At 38.7% G+C, this 25,905-nt stretch overlaps 1 protein-coding gene across 1 annotated transcript in view; it reads left to right on the plus strand.

Moving 5' to 3' along the window:
* The window catches only part of cerkl (CERK like autophagy regulator), a 60,069-nt gene that overhangs the window by 12,372 nt on the left and 21,792 nt on the right, over nt 1–25,905 (plus strand). Inside the window, exons 2-5 of the mRNA XM_084421985.1 lie at nt 924–1,157; nt 13,605–13,736; nt 18,326–18,389; nt 25,299–25,441. Of these exons, the coding sequence (XP_084278111.1) occupies nt 924–1,157; nt 13,605–13,736; nt 18,326–18,389; nt 25,299–25,441 (573 nt within the window). The remainder of the gene's footprint in view (nt 1–923; nt 1,158–13,604; nt 13,737–18,325; nt 18,390–25,298; nt 25,442–25,905) is intronic.

Here is a 25,905-nt window from a genome sequence, read left to right on the forward strand (position 1 = left end):
GTGTCTTGCGCAGTAATGTGAGAGGGTAGTTAATGTTCTGAAACGTGGAGGTGCGGCTCGGGGTGCTCCTAATGAAGAAAAGCTTTCACACGAGGAGAGAGACTGTCATTTAGAGAGGCAGCTACAGAACTCGGTCCATCTTAAGGCTCGGCGACAGATTTCAGTGCGGTTTAATTGGAGTTTGCCTGTGGGTAATCATTTACAGCGGGGGGTCAGGAGAGAACAGGAAACTCACAGCCCATCGTAACGCTGGGGTATCAAGTGCAACGCTGTTAAAAGTCTGAATTCTCACCCATTAAAACTTCATTTCGTTGTTTTAGTTTTCATAGAAGGGATAGTTAAAAATTTTTAATTCACATTTAATCGTCATTACGTTGTTCCAAATTCGTATGCAATTCCTTCATCTGTAAAACACAAAAGAAGAAAATTTAAACATATTTTTATCCATACAATGAATGTCAAAGGGTCCTGATATTGTTTTGGACCCCATTGACTTTTATACTATGGGCAAAAACAGTTTTGAATGGTTTTATACAGGTAAATCTATAAATTTATACAGGTTTGTATGGAGCCCCTAAAGGGACAATGGTGGTTGGAAGAAAAAAAAAACGAGATGGGAAGAAAAATAAAAAGTCAAATCTTCAAATCACCCAAATGTTTGCTTTTCCCTAAGAAAATATGCGCAAAGGAACGCAAAAGTTTTTGTAGGGCTCTGTAGGTTTGGAACTACAAAAGAAAAGTAATGAACCTCAATTCACACTGGCCTTTACAGTCTTTCAATTAAACAAGACATTTTATTACTGCTGAGGGGTCAAATGATATGATAAAAAAAACGAAATGAAAAAAAAATAATAAAACACATTACAGGAGGAGGTGAAAAAATGTATAACATGACATCAATGTCTTTTGTGTGTTTGCTTTAGCTGACCGTGATGTGAAGAAGCAGGAGGAGTATGTGGAGCTAAAGGATGTGTTTGCTGTGAAGGTAAAGCGGAGACGCTCCGTCGGGCAGCAGACGGGTGGAACTCTGCTGGGCATCACACTCTTTCAGTGCAAGAAGAAAGGGCTCAAACTCAAGGACCATGCCATCCATTTCAACAACCTGAGCGCGGACCACTGTGAGACTTGGTTCAAAAGCCTTAAAGAGATCCTCAGCGGTACGTTCACACATCAGAACAGTTGAACATCCACCAGACACTGAAAAAATATCACATATCAAGCATTAGGCATTTTAGAATTATTTTATCTTGGAGCCTCACTGAATTTTATGACGTACATTTATGACATGCAAACATTAACCTGGTCAACATTTGCTTCATTTTATATTTTATTGTGTTTGCTGACATTTATTGAATAAAGACTGCTCAACTCGGTAATGAATTGGACACAATTACTCTGTTCCTGAACTTAGTGAGTGTAGCATTTTAAGTGCGCTCTTCAAGATGTAGGTGGCATAATTATGGCACCGTATAAGATTGTATAAGAAATTGTAAAAACTTCTGAAGAAGAAACCTTTTCTATTCTGGTTCAGATGGGTTGAAGAGCTTGGAGCTTTGTCTGGTTTGAACAGTGATGTCTCAAACTAAGAATCGTTTTCAAAAGTACTCCTATATTAAACAGTGTAGTCTTACTGGCTCAGATCTTAGAGTCCTATGAAGATTAAAACAAACTAATTAAACAGAGCTATGAAGTATCCCATCAGCGGTTCCTCGCTCCAGTCTCGCAGCAATCCGGTGGAACATGTTGGATCCTCCTTTTATACAAGGAGTCAATAATGGAACAAACTAGAAAGTGGACTAATACAGTAGACTAGAAAATCTACCTGTTCAATAGACTTAAAAGTTTACCAATATAATAGCCTAGAAAGTTTACCAATGTAATAAGCTAGAAAGTTTACTAATACAACAAAATTGAGTTAAACACACAATTCACCTCTAAATAACAAAAATACAAATAATTCACTAGTAAGTCTGGGCCTTTTTTACACAAATACTTACAAGAACCATTTTACCCACAATATTTTGTGTGCTGTGTACACACCCAAAGTTTGGGGTCAGTAAGATATTTTTTTGTTAGAAAGAATTTTTTTTTAAATAAATGCTGTTCTTTTGGACTTTCTATTCATCAAAGAATCCTGAAAATGTTCACAAAATATGAATATATTAATAAAATATGGTTATTTTAAGGTGACATAGTTACATTGTACTTACTCAAATAAGTACTGAGTAATATTAACTTCATGTACTTACCACCATAGATATCATATATAAACGCTAGATGTCTTATGGCGCAGTCACTTCCGGCATCATCGTTCGGCCATCTTGTGACAGTGCTCTGTGCATTAAGGTGAATGATCAGCACGCACACAAATCCTCTTATCTCGCTGAAATCTTGACGGATTTACAAACGGTTTGGTTTCTTACAAACGTTATTAACGTGGCTATAATTCCGAATGCTTGAAAATGTATGTTATAATTTTTCATATGTATGCAGTGTATGTATTCAGTGTCATAACTACATCTCTGACGTTTATAACAAACCAAACCGTTTGAAAATCGGTAGAAAAATGAGCAAGTTATGGTTATTTAAAAGTACATGCACCATTGAAGTAGTGAGCGAGTACACTGTCGCAAGATGGCCGCCACGTGCGGACGTCGACCTCCATTGGCCAGCAGTGCGCACGAGACATCTAGCCTTTATATATGATATCTATGCTTACTATAGTTACGGGTAGAGTTTGGTTTAGTGTTAGTTTCTTGCAATTATGTATAATTTAAATTACTAGTAAAGTACATGTAGTAACGTGACCTTAAAATAAAGCGTTACCTAAAATATTACTTTTAATATTTAAAATAAACCTAATGTTTTCAACATTGATAATAATAAATGTGTCTTGAGCACCAAATCAGCATATCAGAATGATATCTGAAGGATCATGTGACACTGAAGACTGAAGTAATGATGCTGAAAATTCAGCTTTGCATCACAGGAATAAAACTCTGTTGTTAGTCTATTTGTGTAACTCATTGGGCTGCCTATGCAGATCATTCTATTTCAATCAGAATGCAGCCTAAGAAGAGAGCAAGGTAGATCACTAGGTTTTGGAACAGAGCCTTTGTATCATAATTAAATGATTTCTCAAAAAGAAAACTCAATAAACAGTTGTTAACAAAAAATAATTAAATGATTTCTCAAGTATGCATCAGTTCTACACATATGATGTTTTAGCTGTGTCAGCAACATCCTGGCTGCATGCACAAAATAAAGTCATGAATAAAAACTCCACGGACTGGATTATAAGGTACGCTTGTTGAGAGAGCCGAGGGGCACCGTCTCCTTTGTGTGATGACCATATCATTATGTGGTGTGCCTGATGGTAGGGGGGTCGGAGGGGGTCTTGAAAAAGGGTGGTGTTGGCCGCAAGGACCTGCTGGATCAGACTGGAGGAACAGGTTGGTCCTATGGCCTCCCTGGAGTTTGTAATTATCTGTGCTTCTCTCACTAGCGTTCACTGCCAAGACAGGCCAGCGGCCTGCCTAGCGATCGCTGTGCTGCACGGGAGACAGGTGTCCTTCCAAATGCGTCAGAACTCTTCATTCTCCGGTTCCCGCAAACCTAGGGGAGGGACGCAAGGAGGAGATTTAATAGTGGGGGATGTCTAAGACTCTCCCGAGGACCAACAAAATGATTTCTTCTTTCATAAGCAATACTATAAACTTCCTTTGTCAGCTAAATGAGCGTTGAGCATTCAGACGCTGCCTTTGTGAAAATGTGCATGTGTAATCTCTGTTAATCCCAGTCTGCAGAGAATGCAGCACTGCACATTATCGCTGAAATAATCTCGCCTCACAATTAGGCTAAAAGTTCAATTTCAGAAATCCTTATTTGCCCGATGTGTGCCCCACATAAATACTGAAAACAGTACACTATATTTAAAACTAGATTGGATATGGGATAGGAGTTTAGGACTTGATAATGGTGTGGAGGAAATCTCTGGAAAGTGTTTTTGTCCGATGAGGGCCTAGTCATAATGCTGTATTAACACCAGCTAATCCCTGGAATTTCAGTTACAGCACTGAATAAGAGGTGATGTAACAGTAGTGCTCAGGAGGTGCATTACTCACTGGGAATTAGGGAGGGGATTGTCCAGGCCTCACAACTTTATACTATCAAGCCCTTCCCCCACCTCAGTGAATCTTTTGGCTGTATAACTTCTTCACACGAAAGAGTTTCTGAGCTGTAGCCCTTTAAAGATTGAAATGCTGGCTTTTTGCGGGTAATTGTGAGTGAGGACTGCGTGTACTTTGGGCAGAACATGAATTAATTAACATAATTAAAGAATATGCCTTGAGGGAGCCTGGAGGAGAGAGGACATGCTTATTTAGTGCTGTGAGGAGAAAAATGAATACACAAAGACGAGATTCATTGTGGTGTCTTACAATGGAAGTACATCGAGACATTCCAAAACCATTAATATACACTGTTTCAGAAGTATAGCCAGAAGAGTTAAACATTATATGTTTTGACATGAAATTACAGACCTTGTCTGTGTAAAGTTTCATCATGTCTTCCAGCTTAATGACCTTGTAATGCTGGTAAATGTGGTCATTTTCCTCTGAAAGGATTTTTATTTTTATTTATTTTTTAGCAATGCATGCATTCATACACCTAAAAAAAGTAGCCACACTTTACACAATACAAAAAATTACTTCTAAAAGGGATTACATTTCAGTAAAAATATCTAAAACGTCTTAAATATGTATATATAAAACCTTAAAACAAGATACATTTACCATGTATATCTTAAAATCAGCTTGAAAACACTTCATCCAAATTGCATTCTCTGAAAACTAGTCTTAATAATTGAAGCAATGGTGCTTAGGAAGTAAATTTAAGGATTTTTGTATTTTTCAACTTGAAGATTGGATCAGGATTAGGTTTTCTTTGCAGTGTAGATCAAATAATAAACAGGTTTTTACTGAAGAATTAATGCACCTGATGTAATTTCAGCAATACTAGCATAACCAACGCAGAATGACAAAAGTATTAAAACTTGCATTATAACAAAATATTTTTATAGCCTGAGGAAGGTTAACTGAATGCAACGTTTAAAGCTGTTTTGGCGATGATGTAGTTTAAAAGTAGTTTAAAAAACAACAACAACAACAAAACAGATTGCTGTTGGTCAGACAAACAGATCACAATAACGTTCTACTTTTACTATTTCTGCCATTTAAAGATATGAATGAATGAGGCATTTATATAGCGCTTTTCATATGTACTACTGTACACCCAAAGCGCTTTAAAATCATATCAGGGGATCTCTCCTCAACCACCACCAGTGTGCAGCATCCACTTGGATGATGCGACGGCAGCCACAGTTAAACGGCACCAGTGAGCTCACCGCACACTAGCTATAGGTGGAGAGAGAGTGATAGAGCCAATTCAATGGAATTGGGGATTATTAGGAGGCCATGATTGGTAAGGGCCAATGGGTTGAATTTGGCCAGGACACCGGGGTTACACCCCTACTCTTTACAAGGGCGCCATGGGATTTTTAATGACCACAGAGAGTCAGGATCTCGGTTTAACGTCTCATCCGAAGGATTGTGGTTGTTACAGTATAGTGCCCCCATCACTATACTGGGGCGTTAGGATCCACACAGATCACAGGGTGAGCACCCCCTGCTGGCCTCACTAACACCTCGTCCAGCAGCTACCTGGTTTTCCCAGGAGGTCTCCCATCCAGGTACTGACCAGGCTCAACCCTGCTTAGCTTCAGTGGGCAACCAGTCTTGGGCTACAGGGTGATATGGCTGCTGGTGGATATGACAGAAAAAGTGTGCTACACTACTCTGAATAGCATATTAGCATAGTATGTCTTTCCAAATAGCATATCAACAATAGCATAGGCAGAAATAGTAAATGTAATGCTAGTATACTCTTCTGATTCAACAGTAAATCTGATATGAATGAAAAGGAAAGAAATAAAATGTAAAAATATGTTAGCTCCAGAGCTAGAGAAATCACAATGATTAGGTGAGTTTTTCTAAAATAATGAGATCATTAGTTTTACAGTGTAACTATAGTGTTTGTTTTTACAGTGTTTGATGAATCAGTTTGTCCTTATTTCAGTACATTCTCTCTCCTATAGTTATAAAGGATCATTGATTAGGGCCCTTCATGACCTTCTCCATGTAAGTTATGATAAACAGCAGCACAGCTGTCATGTGCTACATGAGCTTCCACGTCACTATTCATGATCACCTGCTATATTTAAACCTTCCTTAACTCTTACAGTTGTTAATAAAGCGTGGCAGTTTGGTGCTTGTGGAAATGTCCTCCCCACCCCCCCTGCATCGCATGCACATGCTCTCACACGCACACAGACGCATGTTTTCCATAGGTGGATTATCTCTGTTATTTTATTGGCTGCGCTGCCGAATCATTGGCTCGGGGGATGAGAGCGGGCACGCTGGATTACAGGGGTGCTCACCTGTTACAGCAGCCCAGCGGATCCCGGCCTGGTGTTTCCCAGGGAGGCGGCACAATGGAGGGTGTGTCCCAGCTGACACTCAGCACAAAGGGTGAACGGTTCGGTAAAAAAGCCCCCAGACCCTCAATCCCCCGATGTGATTTTATTCAAGGTGAGCTCTGAATGCCATACGCAGCATCGGCGTGTTTTTCTGACAAGCCATGTGATGTGCGCTGACACATGAGGTGCGGCCGCCCAGCTGACAGATTAAACCCTGTGGTCAGAGAGCGAGCGGTCGGGCCAGGCCACAGACCAAACGTGCGGGGATACGACCGGCAACAATAGTAGCACCTGTACTACAGTCTACTTGGGTCCAATGTAGTCGTCGAGTTGAACTGGAATAGACTCCTTGTGTCCTTAAACCCTCTTTTGAAAGATTAGTCTAGGCAGGTCAATCAGAGCCCGGGAAGCCCTCGGCGCTCCACTCCGGACACATAATGTGCTCTTGGTGCTCTTGTCAAAGCATGTGGTCACACTCCTGCGTCAAGCTGGACTTTATTGTTGTAGACCTAAAGGGAGGAGAAAAGACAAACAGAGAGAGGAGAGAACTCAAGGGTCAAGCACCGGGTCCATCTCATTCCTCCAAAGGCTTTTGTGACCCATCTGAATTCATATGTGCATTTGGCATAAAGCACAACAGTTGCTATTGTGCGCCGTGCATGAAATTGCTTTGAGTTGTTTAACAAGATAATAGGGAAAGCAAAATCTCCCTCGGAACGCGATTTTAAGAATGCGTTCGACATTTGAAGGAAGCTGGGCCTTTGGCTGAGCTTGCACGGCATTTACATGAGTTGATGTACAATAGCTCGATAGCCGAGTGGATAATGTTACACATTAACAGGTTTTCCATTAAGTCAACCTGCGTATCCATGGTGACTCTTTCCCCTTGGCTCCTTGGAAACGGATCAGTCTGTGTATCTTATTGACTGGAGTGCTCTTACTTTAGCTGGGATGTTTTCTGGCTAGCCCAAACTCTGTGTATATGCCTGTTATAGTAGGGTACTTAGATACTGTTTCACATAAAATAAAATAAATAAAAAATATAATTGTACGGATGAGCATTGTAGGTCACGTCTACAGTGAACGAGTTAAAGAAATAAAAATGACAATTCTGTCATCATTTACTCACATTTACTCATTTCATTCCAAACTTGTATGATTTTCTTCCTTCTGTGAGAGAAAACACTCTATTTCTAATTAGCAACAAAACTTCATAAAATCACAATTTAAAATTTATATTAAAACTTAAGTTTATAATATTTAGGACACAAGCATCACCAAATAGAAAAGTTCTAATACTTCCCCTTCCATTGTTCAGACAAGTTGATTTCAAGCTCAAAACTACTGTTATTTGAGGCATAATCTGGAAGCTCAAAGAGACTGCAATTCCATTTGGTACCAGTAGAGGCATAAACAAAATGCTGATTGACAATGTTGTACTCCTCAATGAGTACTTTTGTCTTATTTTACACTTAATATTTAAAAATCCCTAAAACAACATAAAACATGTATGTAGACGGTGTAGACGATATTAAAACATGGTTTCATACATTGCATCTTGAATATAAGTACTAGGGATGGGACGATTACCGGTTTCACTATAAACCACGATAAAATGTACTGACGTTTAGTATTATCGTTTAAAATTGAATGATCATTTAAACCGTGTTTGATTATCGCGATTTTAATAACTCACTGTAAATCATGTCCAGCCAGCAACAGGCTGACGCAGGCGCAGCGCGCAATGTTGTTGTTTTTTTATTCGAGAAGGAATGGCGGAAGGCAGATTAATGTTTTAAATCTTACCCGTTTATAAATTAATTTTGTACAGCGTACAAAACAATCGTCCAAACAAGATGATCACAAAAATATTATGTGTGCGCTGTGTTATAATGCGTTGTTATTGACGACGGTCATTTTAAGGAAGGAAATGCCAAAGAATATAATCTTGCTTAAAAAAGTGCATAGAGCTGCTTGTTTTATTTGTTGTTTTTACAAATATAAAACTTCAGTGTGAGCATCAGTTATTTTTGAACACTTTCATCTCGTTTTAACAAAACCGTGATAATATTGATAATCACGATAATTTTGGTCACTATTATCGTGATATGAAATTTTCATACCGTCCCATCCCTAATAAGTACTATGTCGTATTGGTGATTTTTTTCACTTGTAAAATGTTAATAATTAAAGACTAGTTAAATAACATTTAAGGTTGCTCATAAACTGTTATCTGCTTACTTTCATGCACAGAAAAATGTGACAAATGATACCTTTAGAAGTACAACAGCCTATCACTTGGACAGTACCTAAAGGTGTATATTCTTAGAGTAGTAACATGTACCCTTAAAGTACTACAAGAACCTTTTAGGGGTGTCCCATTTAATGTCCCATTAAGAGTGCTACTCCAGTGACAAGCTGTTGTAACCCTAAAGGTAATATTTTTGCTCATTTTTTCTGAAAGTTTCAAAAGCAAATCAAATCTTGTGGTGCCTAAAGATTCCCTCCCCTAAACGGCACCGTGAAAGGACAGATGCTCCTGTGGACTCTGCTGTAGGTACGACTGCAGTATCACTTTCACCAAGTGCTGCTTGTGGATTCTTTATGCGTATTCCCATCGGATCTTCCCCATTTCTCTGTCTGTCACACCCGCCCCCGGATAGATAGACATGTACGCAGACATAATGGAGGCACCTAACACATGGTGCTGTTTTTCCCCCTGCCTAGCTAATATTAGGAAAGGTGTTATTGTCCACACCGAGAACTACAATGGCTCTAATTGAACAATATGCATGTGCGTTCCACATTTTAACATGGAATAATTAATAGGATGCATTACACACTTAATTTTATTCTCCGAGCCTCTACGCGGTTTTTCTCATTATATGGGGCCTGTGTGAATTAATTGCTCCAATGAAAGCAAGTGTATTGATTTGAAGCCCAAACCTCCACCGCAGTTCCCCACCTCGTCTAGCGGTTGGAGCAGCTCCTGCCTGGTGATGCCCCTGCTGGAGGGGACAAATCTGGAGAGGGCTGGGTCTCCCCCACTGCTAATGCGCGCTAATGCCAGTCCCTGACACCATGCCAGATGCTCCGCTCTTGGCAGAGGATCTAAGGAAATGTCGAAGCACTCGTCCCCCGTATGGAGATCTCACGGCCGGTAGGAAAGTGACACAGGACAGTGACGCTCTTTTTCTCTCACCCGCTCCATCTCCTGTATGGCCCCCAGATCGCTTACCTCCCCTCGGGCCTGCCGGATCCAGCTCCTCTCCGATCCTGACCTTTCCCACTGCAAGGCCCCAATCTAGGCTTATCTGTTGGAGGGCTCACTCCCCTCGCCAGCCAGGGATTTCAGGGCAAAAATAAGACATCTGTTCTTGAGGATTAGCAAATATTCTGTGCACCCCAGAAAGCCCGTTTGGGTATTGTGGGCTCAGCGAGTGGAGCAGTCTATGGGTTACTTAAGTGCAGTTTGATGGCTGTGTTATGCACGTTGACTCTCTTTTCCTCTATTTGTCTTTTTCAAGGGGCTTGGCCAAGTCAACACACAAGTTATTGTACAAAACAATTTTTTTTTTTCAAAATCCTTTACCCGAAACCAAAATTTCTCCAATGTAACTTCTCTTAGATCTTTCAGATCCCATTCTGACTTGGGTTACCATAACTTTTCTAATCAGATCTATCTATCTATAAAAGACATTTCTAAACTTCTTTTTTCAAAACTTTTAAAAGAATTTGTCAATCTAATATTCAAAGTTTATCTTGATGAACTTTGCTTTTTTTTGGTCAAAATCACAGTTATGAATATCTTTGGATTTCAACTGATTTTAATTAATCTCCTTACATTTAAAACTGAATTACAATTCTGTAACCTTAATTCAGATTCAAGAATTTAATTGGAATTGAAAGACGGGCGCATAACCCTGAGAACAGAATGACTTCACAATCACAAAATAACGCTGCACTGTAGCATGAAGCATTGATGCTTTGCAATCAAACAATGACTGTACTGCATGGTCAGTCCTCTCATTAGCGCAGTGAGCGGGTGTTTACGGGCTGTCCTGGGGCTTTGTTTGTCTCTGAAATCAATGTGTAACCTGACCCCGCTCTCAGGTAATTTACCCCTGATTATGGGAAAAGTGTTCCCCTGTGCCGAATCATCTTCTCCGCAGGGAGACCCTTAGCCACACCATTCAGATGCTCCTTACCTTTCCCATCAGCACCCTCTGTGCCCTGAGATGGGGGCTGGACAGAGACAGATGTAGCCGCTGTGTTGGGTGACATTAGCCGGTCTTGATAGCCCTCAGGGGTAAAACAGCCTAAGCCTATGAGTCACAGGACGGCTGCATCGCTGTAGTAAGTGCTGACCTCATGGAATGTCCACAGGTGGCAGGTACATGTGTCTGAAATGTGGACGTCACTTCAAAGCTATTGAGAGGGCAAACAGAACCAACCTGTTTACATGAAGGGCATGTGGGTGAATGTCACAAAAACATCCAGGGTCATATTTCATCCAGGTCATATTGAACAAATCTGAACTGCACAAATGCATTTTATATATATCAGATTTGTTTAGATTTGTTCACTATGAACATATACTGTTCAATAAAGTATATATAAATATATGGTACTTACTATTACTGTACTGTAATAATAAATATTTTACCTTAAATGGATTATTATGCATTATTTTTTGTTAGTCAAATATGACACAGATATGTTCTAAACAGGTTTTGTGAAATTCACCCATTTAAGCAAAAAATATGAATAAATGGCTTACAGCTTTACCTTAAAACATGTGATTAACGACATAGAACACAATATTTAGATGAGTCGTCTGCTATCCCCAAAAGGTTAGAATTAACGTGTGAACGCAGGTTCTCTGAAGTCTGCTAATCACAGTGGCCTTTTGCGGGAACACAAACAGGGCTGGCTCATGGAGGTGAAACCTGAGTGTGGCCCCTTCGTCTGGATTGTCTTTCAGTGAGCTCCTGGGAGCCACTGTGCATCGCTCACACAAACATGGGATTATGTGCCATAGTAACACGGTATCGTGCATGCAAGCAGCAGGCTACGTCCTCAGTCTCCCCTCTGTGGTGTTTAGATTTATCCTGAACAACAGCTCAGATATGATCATTTAAACAACAGAAACATCGTTTCCCATTTCAGGGTAATGATTTAATGAGAGCTGTCTCTCTGTCTACTACATAGGCAGCTACCTTCTAAGACAGGATCCTAACTTGAAGACAACCTCATAAGTAACCTATTTGGAACACTTTTTGGCATTAGCGTGTTGCTGAACTAACAATGTAATACTCTAAAACAAACAAATGATAATAAAATTATGATAAACTCTAATAAATTGGATGAACAGTAGTCAATGAAGTGGATCAAAACCTTTCATCAAAGTTATACATGAATTTTGAACAATACCCATTCTTGTCTTATAGGACAACTTTGATGGACCACTTCAAATGTGGACTACTGTATATGCATCTATGGTGAACATTTTTCTTTCTTTTTTTAATACTAGAGTCTCTAGTATATATTATATGAGGTACAAATTTTGCATCATAGAAAGCTACCTACCTTTTAACACAGCTATTGTCTCGCAACTTTGATATAATGCTGTCTATATTGGTAGAACACATGGTTTTGGAACAGTGCTAGGGTATTTTGGGCAAAGAAGAAACCAAAAGGAGATACTCTTGCACCTTTTTTTTTTGTGGGTATTTTGAGCTTCATGAAGCAGTGACGCAAATGTGCACACTAACGTAAATCTGATGCAATAGATGAGCGTAGCCTCACAACGTTGCTTTCATGTGTCGTGCGGTGGGCCTGAAGCCCCCTCGGTGAGGATGAGTGTTGCTGAGCCTCCTGAGCCCCATTCACAGCTATAACAGCAGTGTTGGTGCCGCCCCCCCCCCCCGCACCTGCTCCCCGCAAGGACCCCAGCGTCCCGGCACTGTGGCCCCCAAGAGCCACATAGTGGGAGATTGGATCAGCATCCCCACGCTGAGCGAGTCTCGCAATCTTCTTTCAAGATCCCAAATCCCCCCAGCCTCCCCACCTCACATCCTGCATCTACTCGCGCGCACGTTTTGTGTCTATTTGAACTGTGACCTTGGGCACCCCCTGGAACTCTTGCACTGTGATGTCAGCAGGGGGTACGGCGGAGGGCAAGCCGAGGGTAGCGGCTCGTTAGCAGGTCGAGGGTCGAGAGCTTCAGGGGCCGGATTAGAGTAATGAGGGAGATGGTGGAGCAAGGAGAGAGAGTGTTGAGCTTCACCTCAGCTTCCATCGATCTCAGGCACTCCAGGAAGTCCAGAAGAGAAAGCAGCTCCCTAATTCCTGCTAATTATGATCCACTGTTACTCAATACTGCAAAGAAGGACATATAGAGACAGTCAGAAAGAGTGATGGGGAGGAGAGATTCCACGATACCACAATACTTCAAATATATACGCTAGTTTGGGGTCAGTATGATAAAAAAAAAATAAAAAAAATATTACTTATATTCAGTAAGGATCCATTAAACTGATCAAAAGTAAAGGGAAAGACATAAGCTTACGAACTTCAATTTCAAATAAATGCTGTTCTTTTGAATTTTCTATTCATCAGAGAATCCTGAAAAAAAGTATCACAGTTTACCCAAAAATATAAAGCAGTATAACTATTTTCAACATTGATAATAATAAGACAATGTTTCTTAAGCAACAAATCAGCATCAGAGAGCCTACATGGTGTATTTATTCAAGCTTTCTCCTCATTCTTGGCAGATATTCAGACACTGTAAACAACAGACACTGATCTGACCTTTTCAATTTTTGAAGACTGATCTCACGCTGTGTGAGAGCCATTCTGCAGCAAGGGTGACAGACAAAAGCTGAACTCACGGCAAGAAATCATTATTATGAAGGACAGGGGCTTTGGCTCACATTAGCAGATGTGCACTTCTCTAAACTGGATGAGTTTCAAGCACTTAAATGAATGCCCATGGGATTCATGACACAAGGGGTTTGATGAATCTTCCCGCTCTTTGTTTCTTTTGTTTTATTTTGCTCTGCAGGTTTCAAGAACCGTCCTAAATCTCTCAAAGTCTTTGTGAACCCCATCAGCCACAAGAAAGAGGCGTACCAGATCTACCTGGACAAAGTGGCCCCGCTCTTCAAGCTCGCTGACATACAAGCCGATGTCACCGGTGAGTCTCACACATCTGCACTGTATGGGATAGCAAACGGTTACGTAGGTGGCTTTTCCTCTCAGGTTCATCTTAAAATCTCCACGCACAGGTGATCCCCCGCCCCCTCAGGCCTCACTCGAGGTCGAAGTGCATTAGCGTCTGCCCTCAGGGTCTGTTCGCTCATAGGATTCATCACTCAGTGCTCAACAATTCCCTATATGCTAACAAGCTGGTGCTTTACGCCATTAGGCATTGGCAGTGGATCATAGGAAATCAATATTTTAGGGTGAGGAATGTCAAGGTCCCTATGTTAATGCATCATTTGAATACACACTTAAAAGCAAAATTAGTGTTGTTTACCATTTTAATTGCCAATTCTCATGCATTACACTAAAAATCAACATCTAGAGGAGAATTTTTTTTTTACATTTGACTAATATAATTTTTACTGCACAAGGTTACTGCACTGATATATGGTTGGAAAGGTTCTTATGAATCTATGTGGTTGCAAGGTGAAAATCCAAATCTAAACACATTTTTGTCCAATTTTCTAATTAATATATCTAAAAATATAAAACAAAACTTTCATTTACTTGAGAAGCAGCACTATATGATATAAAAAACTTGTTTTCATAAATTTATCTTATCTTGAATTTAAATGCATTTTGTCTTACTGCACTGGCAGATTTTTCTTTTTTGTTTATACCTAAAATAAGTGGGGGAAAATCAATAAAACACATGCTCTGAAAAGAGTTTTTTAATATGTTGCTTTTAAGTAAATGTATCTTGCTTCAAGGAATTTTAGATATATTAATTAGAAAATTGGACAAAAACGTGTTTAGATTTGGATTTTCACCTTGTGGTTACATAGATTCATAAGAACCTTTCCAACCATATATCAATGCAGTAACCTACAGCACCCTAACATCATGGTATCGAGCTTTGCATGAGCAAACATGTTAATCCACACACTCTCATGGCAATTTTTTACTATTTTACGGTGTGAATGTTCCTTAATTTGTATTAATTCATACAATCTTATTCGTACGTTTTTGTACAATCTGCTTATTCCTCACTTAGGGGTGGACCTTCATGCTTACTTTTTTCTAAAAATTATACGTTTCTGTACAAGTCATATCATACAAATTTAGACTAAACCGCCACCAGTGTTGGGGAAAGTTCATTTTAAAAGTAATTCTTACAATATTAATTCACCAAAAGTAAAAAAGTAACTAATTGCATTAGTTACTTTTTATGGAAAGTAATGCGTTGTTACTTTTTTGCATGACTTTTTCTCACCTGGGCGGCTGGGCTTGCTTGGTTGTTTGTTTTTTTAATAACAAAAAAACTAAAAGTTCTATTTTTGGTAAATGTAAAGGCCCTTTCACACCAAATGTGAAATGAATAAGCCTCAGGCTGAAACAAACCTTTCAGCTGTGCTGCCATTCTGGATTGCAGAAAAATAGGACGCAGGAAATGTTCAACACTCTCATTTCAGCAATAAAAACAAAAAAAAATTAAACACAAATATGTTTATCTAAAGTAATTTTTGCTTATTAGTATGGCTGAATTGGATCTTCGAAAGGTCAGCAGCAAAGACATTGGTTAACAAAGTGAGATTAAGTACATAAAGTACATTTGTGCTATTTCACATATTTAAATATTGGAGGTTTGCGTAATATCCTGAGGTTTCATTTCACTGTTTATGTTAATTTTGAGGAATCCTGAATCTGTTTTTGAGCGAGTTGAGTAAATGCCTGCTCGCATTTAGAGCTACAATAAGCATCATGTTTACACAGCGCACACAACGCATCTTCACCTTACTCCTGATTTCTCTTAACATGGGGACAGGAGTGGTGTCAGTCAGTAAATGGGAAAACAAACTTGCGTTACTTATTTGAAAAAGTAACTCAGATATTTTGTTGTAAATTAAAAATGTGTTAGTTTTTCAAGTAACTAGTAAAATAATCTGATTATGTAACTCGTGAATAGTTTTCTCTTTGGATTTAGTTATTTTGCTCTTTTATATGTTGCTGTGTTGATGTACCAGTAGTGCATGGTGAGCAACTCCAAAAACATTGCCAGATAATGCAAGAACTAATAAAATGTATACCAAATGCATACAAATGTGATGCTTACGCACAAATATTTGTACATGCTGTTCACAACCAAGCTCTCCTTTTCTTTGAATCCTAAATCTCTCGATATCCATTCGTCAGCAGTGTGTTTGTGTGCTTGAGGTTGTGTATGTGTGTGTGCTCATACTGGAAGTAGCAGCTGTACAACACTGCTGTGGATTGTTCTAAATGCATCTCACACTCATAATGACAGGAGAAGTGTATCCTCCGTCAGTAACCTGACCCAGGGGGAGGGACTGCACCCATCTGTTCTAACACAGTGCGGGACTCCCCCCTCTCCTCCCCTTTACCCACCTCCTCCCACACACACAGGACCCCGTACTATATGTACTATACAACCACGGACTACTACACACACACACACACCCGAACACGCACCAGGCGCCCCCTGCTTTTAAAAAGGAGACTCCACAATCTGTGCTCTAATGAATGTGGGTACCTGATTCCAAAAGCCATTTGAACAGTAATAGAATCCGTTTCCTGATGATTTGCTCCCGAGGGCAGAGGCTGAGAGCTCGAGGTGGAGCCATTAAACAACATTTTACCTAATAGAAATTAAATATCTCGTTCTGCCGCTCGGAACGCAGAGCTTTGAGAATATATATGATCGAATTAGCTCGGGCAGCAGTCGTGCAATGTCATGTTCAAGAAAGGCAATTACTATGTTTAATTCACAGCTATTTACCGATAACCAACGCTTGTATGTGGAAATGTCATTTTTGGCATTTACATGGTCATTTAAGAGTCTAATTTAGCATTTAATGTGCTTAGACTAAGACTGGTGCTCTGTAGATTGAGCACTGTTTTAGATACACTGTTTTTAACCTTTTTAAAAGGTTAATTTTGAACTAAAATGAATGATATCGCACAGTTCAGGCCAGAATTTTCAATCAGTTTGTGAGATATGAAAAATATGCCTGGGTTGTGGTTTTGTTTGACAAGGTCAGGGCCACATGATCCTTTAATTACACTTTGATTTGCAAGTGCTCCCCCTACAGGTCAGCACTAAGAATTGAACTCATCACAGAGTCTATATGGCTATGCCTGGAATAATTATGTACTTCTGTTTATTAAATTATATCAGTGACAATATTTATTTAAAACATCATTTGACTATGATTTTGTTAGACTCTGATTAATATTTTTTATTTACAAGATCATTAACCCCAAACATGGTGATGATGATACTACTACTATTAATAATAATAATAAATTAAATGAATGAATGGATAAATGAAAATTAATGAATTTTTTTATTTGGCAAGGACATTCAATTGATCAAATGTTTCATTGTTACTAAACAAAAACTATTTCAAATAAATGTTGTTCTTTTGAACTTTCTATTCAAAGAATCCTATTAAAATGTATCATATATTTTTCTCTATAGTATATTAAGCAGCACAACTGTGTACAACATTGATTGATTAATAATAGGAAATGTTTCTTGAGCAGCAAATCAGCATATTATAATGATTTCTGAAGGATCATGTGCCACTGAAGACTGGAGGAATGATGCTGGAAATTCAGTTATGCATCACAGGAATAAATTACATTTTAAAATACATTAAAATAGAAAGCAGTTATTTTAAATTGTAATATTATTTCAAAATATTATTGTTTTTTGATCAAATAAATAAAGCCCTGGTGAGCATAAGAGATTTCTTTCAAAAATATAAAAAAATCCTACCAACCCCAAACACATAAAGACACATTATAATGTTTCAAAAAAAAAAAAAAAAAAAAAAAACCTTAAAATGATGATCATCTGTAGTTGAGCTGGTACCAGGGATAGCCAGGCATGTCATAATGAGCAGACACACTTGCATCTCTGTGTGCATCATAAAACACATTCTCAAACAACAACAACAAAAAAATAAACATCCATCTGCAAGTGTCACATCAGCCACGGTGAGCCCTTTGATGGGTGGTCACAGCTGGGACCCGCTCTGTGGCGGAGGTGCCCCAGAAAATGCTAAGTGGGGCACGGGCGTGCACAATGCCATCTGCGGCGTGCCACCCCTCTTCCCCCACATTCAGTGGCATTTTTGCGTGCCACACAGGACAGGGGTTTCTGCCACACTACGCCAAACCTGAATCGACAATTATACTGGATCAAGCCTGTAACTCTGCTGACCACATCTAACCCTCTTTTTTTCTGACTCATTACCTTTTGTTTACCTTGTTACATCACAGTACTGTAAATAGCAAACCACACATTAAATGCTGGGAAAAATCTTGTTTTGCGCAGCTTGGGCAAGCTGAATACAAGAGCAGTTGCCTCTTTGTACCACAACTCATAATCTTGATTAAAAATGCAAACAGCATGCAAGTATAAATTCTGCTTTACAGCCAGTACCATATGTTCGGCTCAAGCCATTTGCCAATGCCTGGAAAAGGGTACTAAAGGCAGTTTGGAGTGCTTTCCTTTAAAAACAAAACAAAAAAACATTAACTCTTTCTTTTCCGCAGTCACTAAGCGAAAGGGCCAGGCTCTGTCCATTCTGAAAGACTGCAGCATGGAAGAATATGATGGGTATGTATACTTCATGGTTTGTACTTAAAAAAAGAAAATCTTCAAAGATTCAGTCTATGAAGCATTTTGGCTGTGGGTTAGTACAACTTTCTGGATTGACTAAACTCCAAATTCTTTAAAGGTGCAGTAAGCTATTTCTAAAAGAAACGCTGTTGAAAGTGAATTGGACCGAGCACCAAAACACACTTTTAGCCAGTCAGCAGTAAGGGAGGGGGGAGGGGGGTGCCAGTGTTGCATAGCGTCATAGTGAATTTGAGGGCGGATATCAAGATAGGGGTGTGATCCTTTTGGGTAGGGGCGTGTGTTTTTGGTGATTTCAAATATCAACAGCGTTTCTCAGAAATCACTTACTGCACCTTTAATTGCAAAATGACAGTGTGTGTGTGTACATGATATTTTATTTATCATTTATTTTGATATATATATAAAAATAAAAAACTATATTATATATATATATATGGAGAGAGAGAGAGAGCTTTAATGTTTTAAAAATTGCTTCCAATTTCATTATATTACAGTAAAGCAAGGTATTTTTTGCCTGTCTTAGGGTTATTGTAGTTAATATATGTAGTTACTTGAAATAAATTAAACATTAACGGAACTGAACCAATAGAAAAATAAAATAAAAATTCAGCATGTTGCCAAGGACACATTGCTCATTTTCATTTAGTTAAAATGTCAATTTCAAATAAATAAAACCACATTAAAAACAATCACTTTTGAAAATGACAACAACAAAAAAAAAAATTATATTATGAAAATTATATACATATAATTACTATAAGAACTAAAAGATAAGCTAATGTAATCTACACTAATTAAAAAATACCCAAAAATGAATCTTCTTTCATCAACTTTGTGTCTTGTGAAGCCTATGACTTTTGGTCATTGTGTGGAAAAGAAAATGAGTCATTTATAGTAGAACATTCATGCTGCTCTTTTACAAACAATGAAAGTGAACCATGGCTGTTAAGCAAGATTTTCGATGAATAATATATTCACAATATATTCACAATATTCTTTGTATGGAATAGAGCAGTCCTGACATTCTCCTAAATAAGAAAGTCATCGAACAACAAAGATGACAACTATCATTTGAAGGGTGAACTAGCTTTATGACACGAGTGAAGATGGCATGGAATTCAAAGCCAGATGACAGAGTAATCCTGCCTTGTCCCTCACATCCTCATGCCTCTCTCGAGATGACATTTAGCCATAATAAATAAAGTAGTGTTTGGGACAGAGGGAGGAGAGAGAGAGAGAGAAAGGCAGAGGTGGACTTTTACAAAATGAGTGATATACTTTGATTGGAGGTGCGTGCCGCGGGGCCCAGTGCGGAGCTCTCCGGTAGAGCAGGTCTCTCTGGTGCAGCTCGGCAGGTGGCTCCTTAATTACCTGTTCTGGAAGCAGTGATGAAGCACCGCCATCCAGCCGACCGCGGGTGCGGGGCATCGCTCACACCACATCGTACGGTCTCTCTCCACGTGCTCCAGTACTTCTCACAATTAGCTCCTCTTAAATATCTCCGGCCCCGGCTTAACGCTCATCCGTTACTGCCTCCCTACTGTTCCGCTGCATCCTCTGGGCTCGGTGGGAGGGGACGTGCTGGGTCTGGCACAGTGGTCTTTGATTAAAAACACAGCGTGCAGGTTCACGGCAGTGACAAAAGGACAAGGGCAAGCACCGAGCGAAGAACACACTCATGTTGAATGGTGATTAATCTGTGGTGTATGAAGGTGGTGAGAGGGCTTGGTGGCCGGGTTCTTGTGAATCTAGAAATAAAGAGATCAGACACTGTAAGAGGTCGTAGTGGAACTTAAAATCTTTATTGACATAAAACCACAGGGTTCGGGATCACTGGGCCTGATAGGACGGTTTCAAAGTGTGAAAGTCTACTGTGAGGCCTAGGGCTGGGCAGTATCACACTATATTCACTGAAGATAGAGATGAGTGCAGGACTGCTTTACATTATTTATAATTGAGAGCAAGCGAAAAAACATGGAGCAATGGAGCAATACAGAGCTGGAATGGCTCTTGCGTTTTGATGTCATACAGTGATCGGTCTGCACAGCGCCGCTTGAACACACCTGTTCACACTTGGCAGGTTTGGTTCGATTAAAACAAACTCTGGTGCGACTGCTCTGTTAGTGCGGTGTATTTGATTAAGTGTGAACGCTGCCATCTAAACCCTGGTGGGCACCAAAAAAGCGGACCGAGAACCCTGAAAAGATTCTTTCAAACGAACTCTGGTGCGGTTCGACTGAAATATGAACGCAACATGGACCAAAGACACGTAAACAAACCAAAAACAGGCCCTGATGTCAGAAGATGCGACCCTAAAAAGGACAGAATGGTCAAGCATAACTGTTCTTTCTCATCATAGTCGTCGTGATGTTGCCCATCACAGTTCGGTACAGGCATCAGAACCGTGTCTACTCGCAGCAGATCTTCGTTTGTGTGTGTGTGATGGAGGGATTCCCACTGCTGTTTTGACTACTTTACTCATAAGCTCTTCACGAGTTCTCAGCTCCATCATATACACGCACATACAGTGAGCGCATTTTGCACGGCATGCTAAGCGAAGCAGGACTAAATGTATAATGTTCATTTTTTGGTGCGGGCCAAAAGAACAAAGACAACCGAACTACAAGTGAGAACACACCCAAAATCTGTAGTGGTCAGGTGATACATCGGCCATGTGGTACAAGTTGTACCTCTCAGAAAATTACAAGTTTACACGTTGGAATTCCATGTTCTGCAAGCACGTGAAGGCTTATCACAGTTCAGAATAGTTGCAGTAATTACAACATGGTGTGAACGCATGCAAATAAATAATTACCATATGGATATTTATAGTGTTTTTAATTTTACATTTTGGGGTCGGTACGACATTTTAACTGTCTTTGAGAGAAGTCTCTTATCCTTACTAAAGCTGCACTTATTTAATAATAAAAAAGTAATATTGTGAAATATTGTTACAACCTAAAATAACTGTTTTCAAATTTAATATATTTTAAAATGTAATTTATTTCTGTGATGACAAAGCAGAATTTTTCCCATTTTTCCCATTATAAATGTCTTTACAGTCACTTTTGATTAATTGAATGCATCCTTATTGAATAAAAGTATGAATGTATTACTGACCCCAAACTTTTGAATGGTAGTGTATCATTTAGATAAATCAGATTATATAATTGTTCTAAAAAAAAGCAATATTTAATCACAGAACAGAGTGTTGACATCAATATTATAATGTAATATTATCAAATATACACTATAAAACTCTGTAATACTACTAAAAAGGCATTTAAAGGTGAAGTGTGTAATTGCTTACATCAGCTTTAAATTAGTAGGATTATTGCTTTAGTTACTCGTCAACACTGGTATGAATGACCCTTTGGCATCATACATCATATCTTTGCACTTATGGTAATAGATTTCATTATAGATAATAGATCTGTCTTGCTCTTGTACAGCGCAGCAGTAAGACTCAAGACTTAACGCTGAGGATAATATCTGTGTGGAATTTCGGCATCAGTCATGGTCTGTCTGTGTATTCCAATTTCACAAAGCTTATTCTTTTTCGAGGATTATAGAAACGATGCTCTGATGATTTTGTTGAAATTAAATTTTCTGTCGGCATGACAAATCACTGAGGATATCTAAGCTACTTAACCCGGCAGAGAAAAAAAAAGATCACTCTTTCTGTTGTTTGCTAAACAGGATAATCTTCAAGTAGGGAATTTACTATTGTTACAGCCTCATGGGGTATGTTTCAATCGCACAATAGAGTCATGCAAACTGGTCTTCACAATTAAAAATGAAAATTGTCATTTACTCACTGTCATGTTGCTCCAAACCATTATGACTTTCTTTCTCCTGTAGAACACAAAAAAAGATGTTAATGTATGGACCAAAAAAAGATGGTACAAAAGTCATTGTATGACCGAAAACGTATAACAAAAACAAAAAAACCACACACTGTAAATGTATTTTATAATGTGGTGACAATAATGCTTGCAATGCCGAACAACATAGGGTGTTTTATTAGAAAACGATAAAAAAAAGCACCTCGCAAGACTTGCATAATTCCACATTCTTCTTTTTCTTTTTTCCTGTCGAGGAAACGTGTTATAGCACTCTAAACTCAGTCCCCTGTCCTCATTCCTCTGAACTCGATTAATTAACTTCTGAAGAATTAATTCGGCAAAGGTAATACTAATCACACGTTTTTTCATTAATAGATCATCACTCATTAATTACTTCAGCAACTGATGCTTCCCAGTTTAAATGGAACGGTGCTATTTCAGTTACGTCTCACATGAAGTTGCGCGGTGTGCCACACACAATAGACGTTAAAAAAGTGATGGCACATCAGCGATGGATGCAATTATTCCCCTCACACATTTATGTTAATTATCAGCACCCTGAATGGAAAGACCTTATTTGTGCAATTTTTACTGCCACCACATTGACTCCTGATAGATGGGAAGTGAGATAAGTGCCACACAATGAGACTGACGTGACACATTGGGGAACATTACATTTTTGGAAGTAGTGCGTTACTTTTTCTCACCGTCAGCTCACAGAGACTCTCCCTTCCTTCAGAGTTGAAGAGCTATTCTTGGATTGCAGGAATTTTTACATAGGAAAGGCTACTTTTCCTCTAACATGGTTTGCTTATCTGATATACACTGTAAAAAAAATATTGTTGGTTTAACTTAAAAAAGTAAGTAACCTGGTTGCCTTAATTTAAGTTCACTAAAAAAAATTTAAAAAAAATTGTTAATACAATGAAGGAGATTGGTTTAATCAACAAAAACTTGAAATATGTTATCTGAACCAATGATATCTCACACACCCTAATGCCACATTTTTGACAAAAAGTTAATCCCTAACATAACCGTAACAACATCTAAAACTGTGATACACATCATGCTTCTAATACAATAACTCCTACAATAGTTATTTATGGTGCGTTCCATTTGTCCTCAGAAGTGGATAATTGCTAGTTCCCAGAAGAAACTTTTAAGTTGAACACCTCCTCAAGTTGAAGTTGCGACTGGGAAACTTGGTAGAAGCACAACAACCCAGACTCCAGAATTACTGTCAACTTAAATTTAGTGCTATTGTCAAAATGCAAAAAAAAAAAAAAAACACACACACACACACACACAAAAAAAAAACACATTTAATAATGCATTTATTTCAAATTTAATGAATCATGCCCTCTGACCTGTCAGTACATGGCATAAAGAATTGCATAAGAATTTTTGGTAACACTTTATTTTACAGTGTCCTTGTTACATATGTTACATGTACTTACCATATAATAACAGTAAATTATGCATAATTACATGCATGGTCAAGCATAACCCTCAACCAAATCTTAATCCTACTCTAACCCTATAGTAAGTACATGTAGTTGCTTAATATTACTCAGTACTTAATTGTATAATTACACTGTAACAATGACACCTTAAAATAAAGTGTAACCGAATTTTTCACTTTCAGTTTTTTCAAAGTCAAAAATGCAAGTCTAAACAACTAAGTAACTAGTTAACTAGCACGTGACAAAACTAAACGCCAAGACATATCTGTACATAGTCAAATAATTAAAAGAAATGTCAGACTCAATGCAAAGTCTGCCTTGAACAGATAAAAGCTGACATGAGTAAACATGAGCTTATGTTCAATGATTATATATATATATATATATATATATATATATATATATATATATATATATATATATATATATACACACCATCTAAAGCCAATTTTTGTCATTTCTATAAAAAAAAGTTATGCAATAATGTATTTGAATTATCTTCATTTGGGGGCTTCCTTTAAATATTGATATGCCATTAATTTTTATTTAATTAATCGGCATATCATGTTATTAATCTGCTTAGCATTTTTAATCAGTTGACTGCCCTACATGCAGCATGTTAACTTCAGCGCTGAACCCTGGTTAATGTGGAATGGGGCTTGTTCATCTCGACCCCATCCGTCATTCCCATAAAGCTCTGCATTGTCTCGGCACACTGTGTGTTTGGTGAGGCCTCTCCGTTGAAGCTTTAACCTCTACAGATGAAGATAAGGCACAGTCTCTGACACCTGTGAAAAGCATAAAATGTTAAAACATGGTTAGTCCCACCCACTCCTTCATAAAATAACCCATAGGTGAATAGGTGAGCTTTGATGTAACGCTTAATATTTACTCTCCTGATTTGGTAGATTCGCAGCGTCCTTCGAGGATTAACATATATGGCGGATCAAAACATTGCAGGCAGATTTATCCCAAACACCTGCGACTGCAAGGTCACAGAACTCATTTTGTGAGTGGCATGACTACTTGCCTATTAGTGCTGGCCGTGTCTGCTAAACAAATCTATTTGTGAGATTGTACAGTATTGCTAAAGGGCATTTCTGAATTAAATGTAATCAGCTTTACTAGGCTGTGTTCATTTATTAGTAATGTGCTTAAAGCAGATTAGTGGGCTCAGCCATTTTTAATGATTTATTTTGCTGCTGCGATCTGACAGATTTTCCGCTATTCTTAAAAAAAAAAAAAAAAAAGGACATTTCCCAATTAGAATACATGCCTCCCTCTCGACACTTCCATGGTTTAATCTATTGTTCAATACGACGTAATGGGAATTATGATCTCCATTAATTGAAATGGATTCCTCTAATAAAGACTTAGTAGGAATTTTTAATCATATTTAAGGAATAACTATGCCATTTTATGCCATGTGTAATCTGTATATTTAATCAAATACTCTTCCATATGGATTTACATTTATCCAGTGAACAACAGCCTAATCGTTACATGTGTGTTAGCCAGCCCTTGGCCATGACTTTGGGTCACATGACTCACCGCCAATCCGTTTGCTTTCTCTCTAGTGTGGTATGTGTTGGGGGAGATGGCTCTGTGGCTGAGGTGGCCCACGGGTTGCTTCTCCGAGCCCAGATGGACGCTGGGAGGGACACAGATTCCATCTTCACGCCTGTCCAAGCAGCACTTCCTCTCGGCATAATACCAGCAGGTGAGGATCAGGGGTGGTGTATCTTTTTCTCCTGCAGCTGTCCCCAGTCCAGCCCAAAATGTCCAGCTCCTCTCAGGAGAGTGAACGCGAATGAGCGTTCAGTCCTCGCTGAGTCAACATGAATTCAAAATTGACCCAATTTACTTGACCCAATTTACTATTATACATGTTTCTGGTCTTACTGTGCACAATTCATCCCATGCACATTACTGTTAACTTATATCAACATAATTCCGGCTTATTCCGGGCGATGTTACAAATATAACTCTTTAACCCCTCCCCTCAAACCACCTGGGTCCATTCTAGTATGCAACACCCACTTTCCACAAAACAATAAATTATATTACCAATGGTTATTCTTGTTGTGTATCTTGTTTCACAGAGAAGTACATCAGATTATGCAAGTGAAATTGCTTCCAAGCTATATATATATATATATATACAAATGTATTATTTGTGGAAAG

This window comes from Rutilus rutilus (genome assembly GCF_951802725.1).
Source record: "Rutilus rutilus genome assembly, chromosome: 10".
NCBI lineage: Eukaryota > Metazoa > Chordata > Actinopteri > Cypriniformes > Leuciscidae > Rutilus > Rutilus rutilus.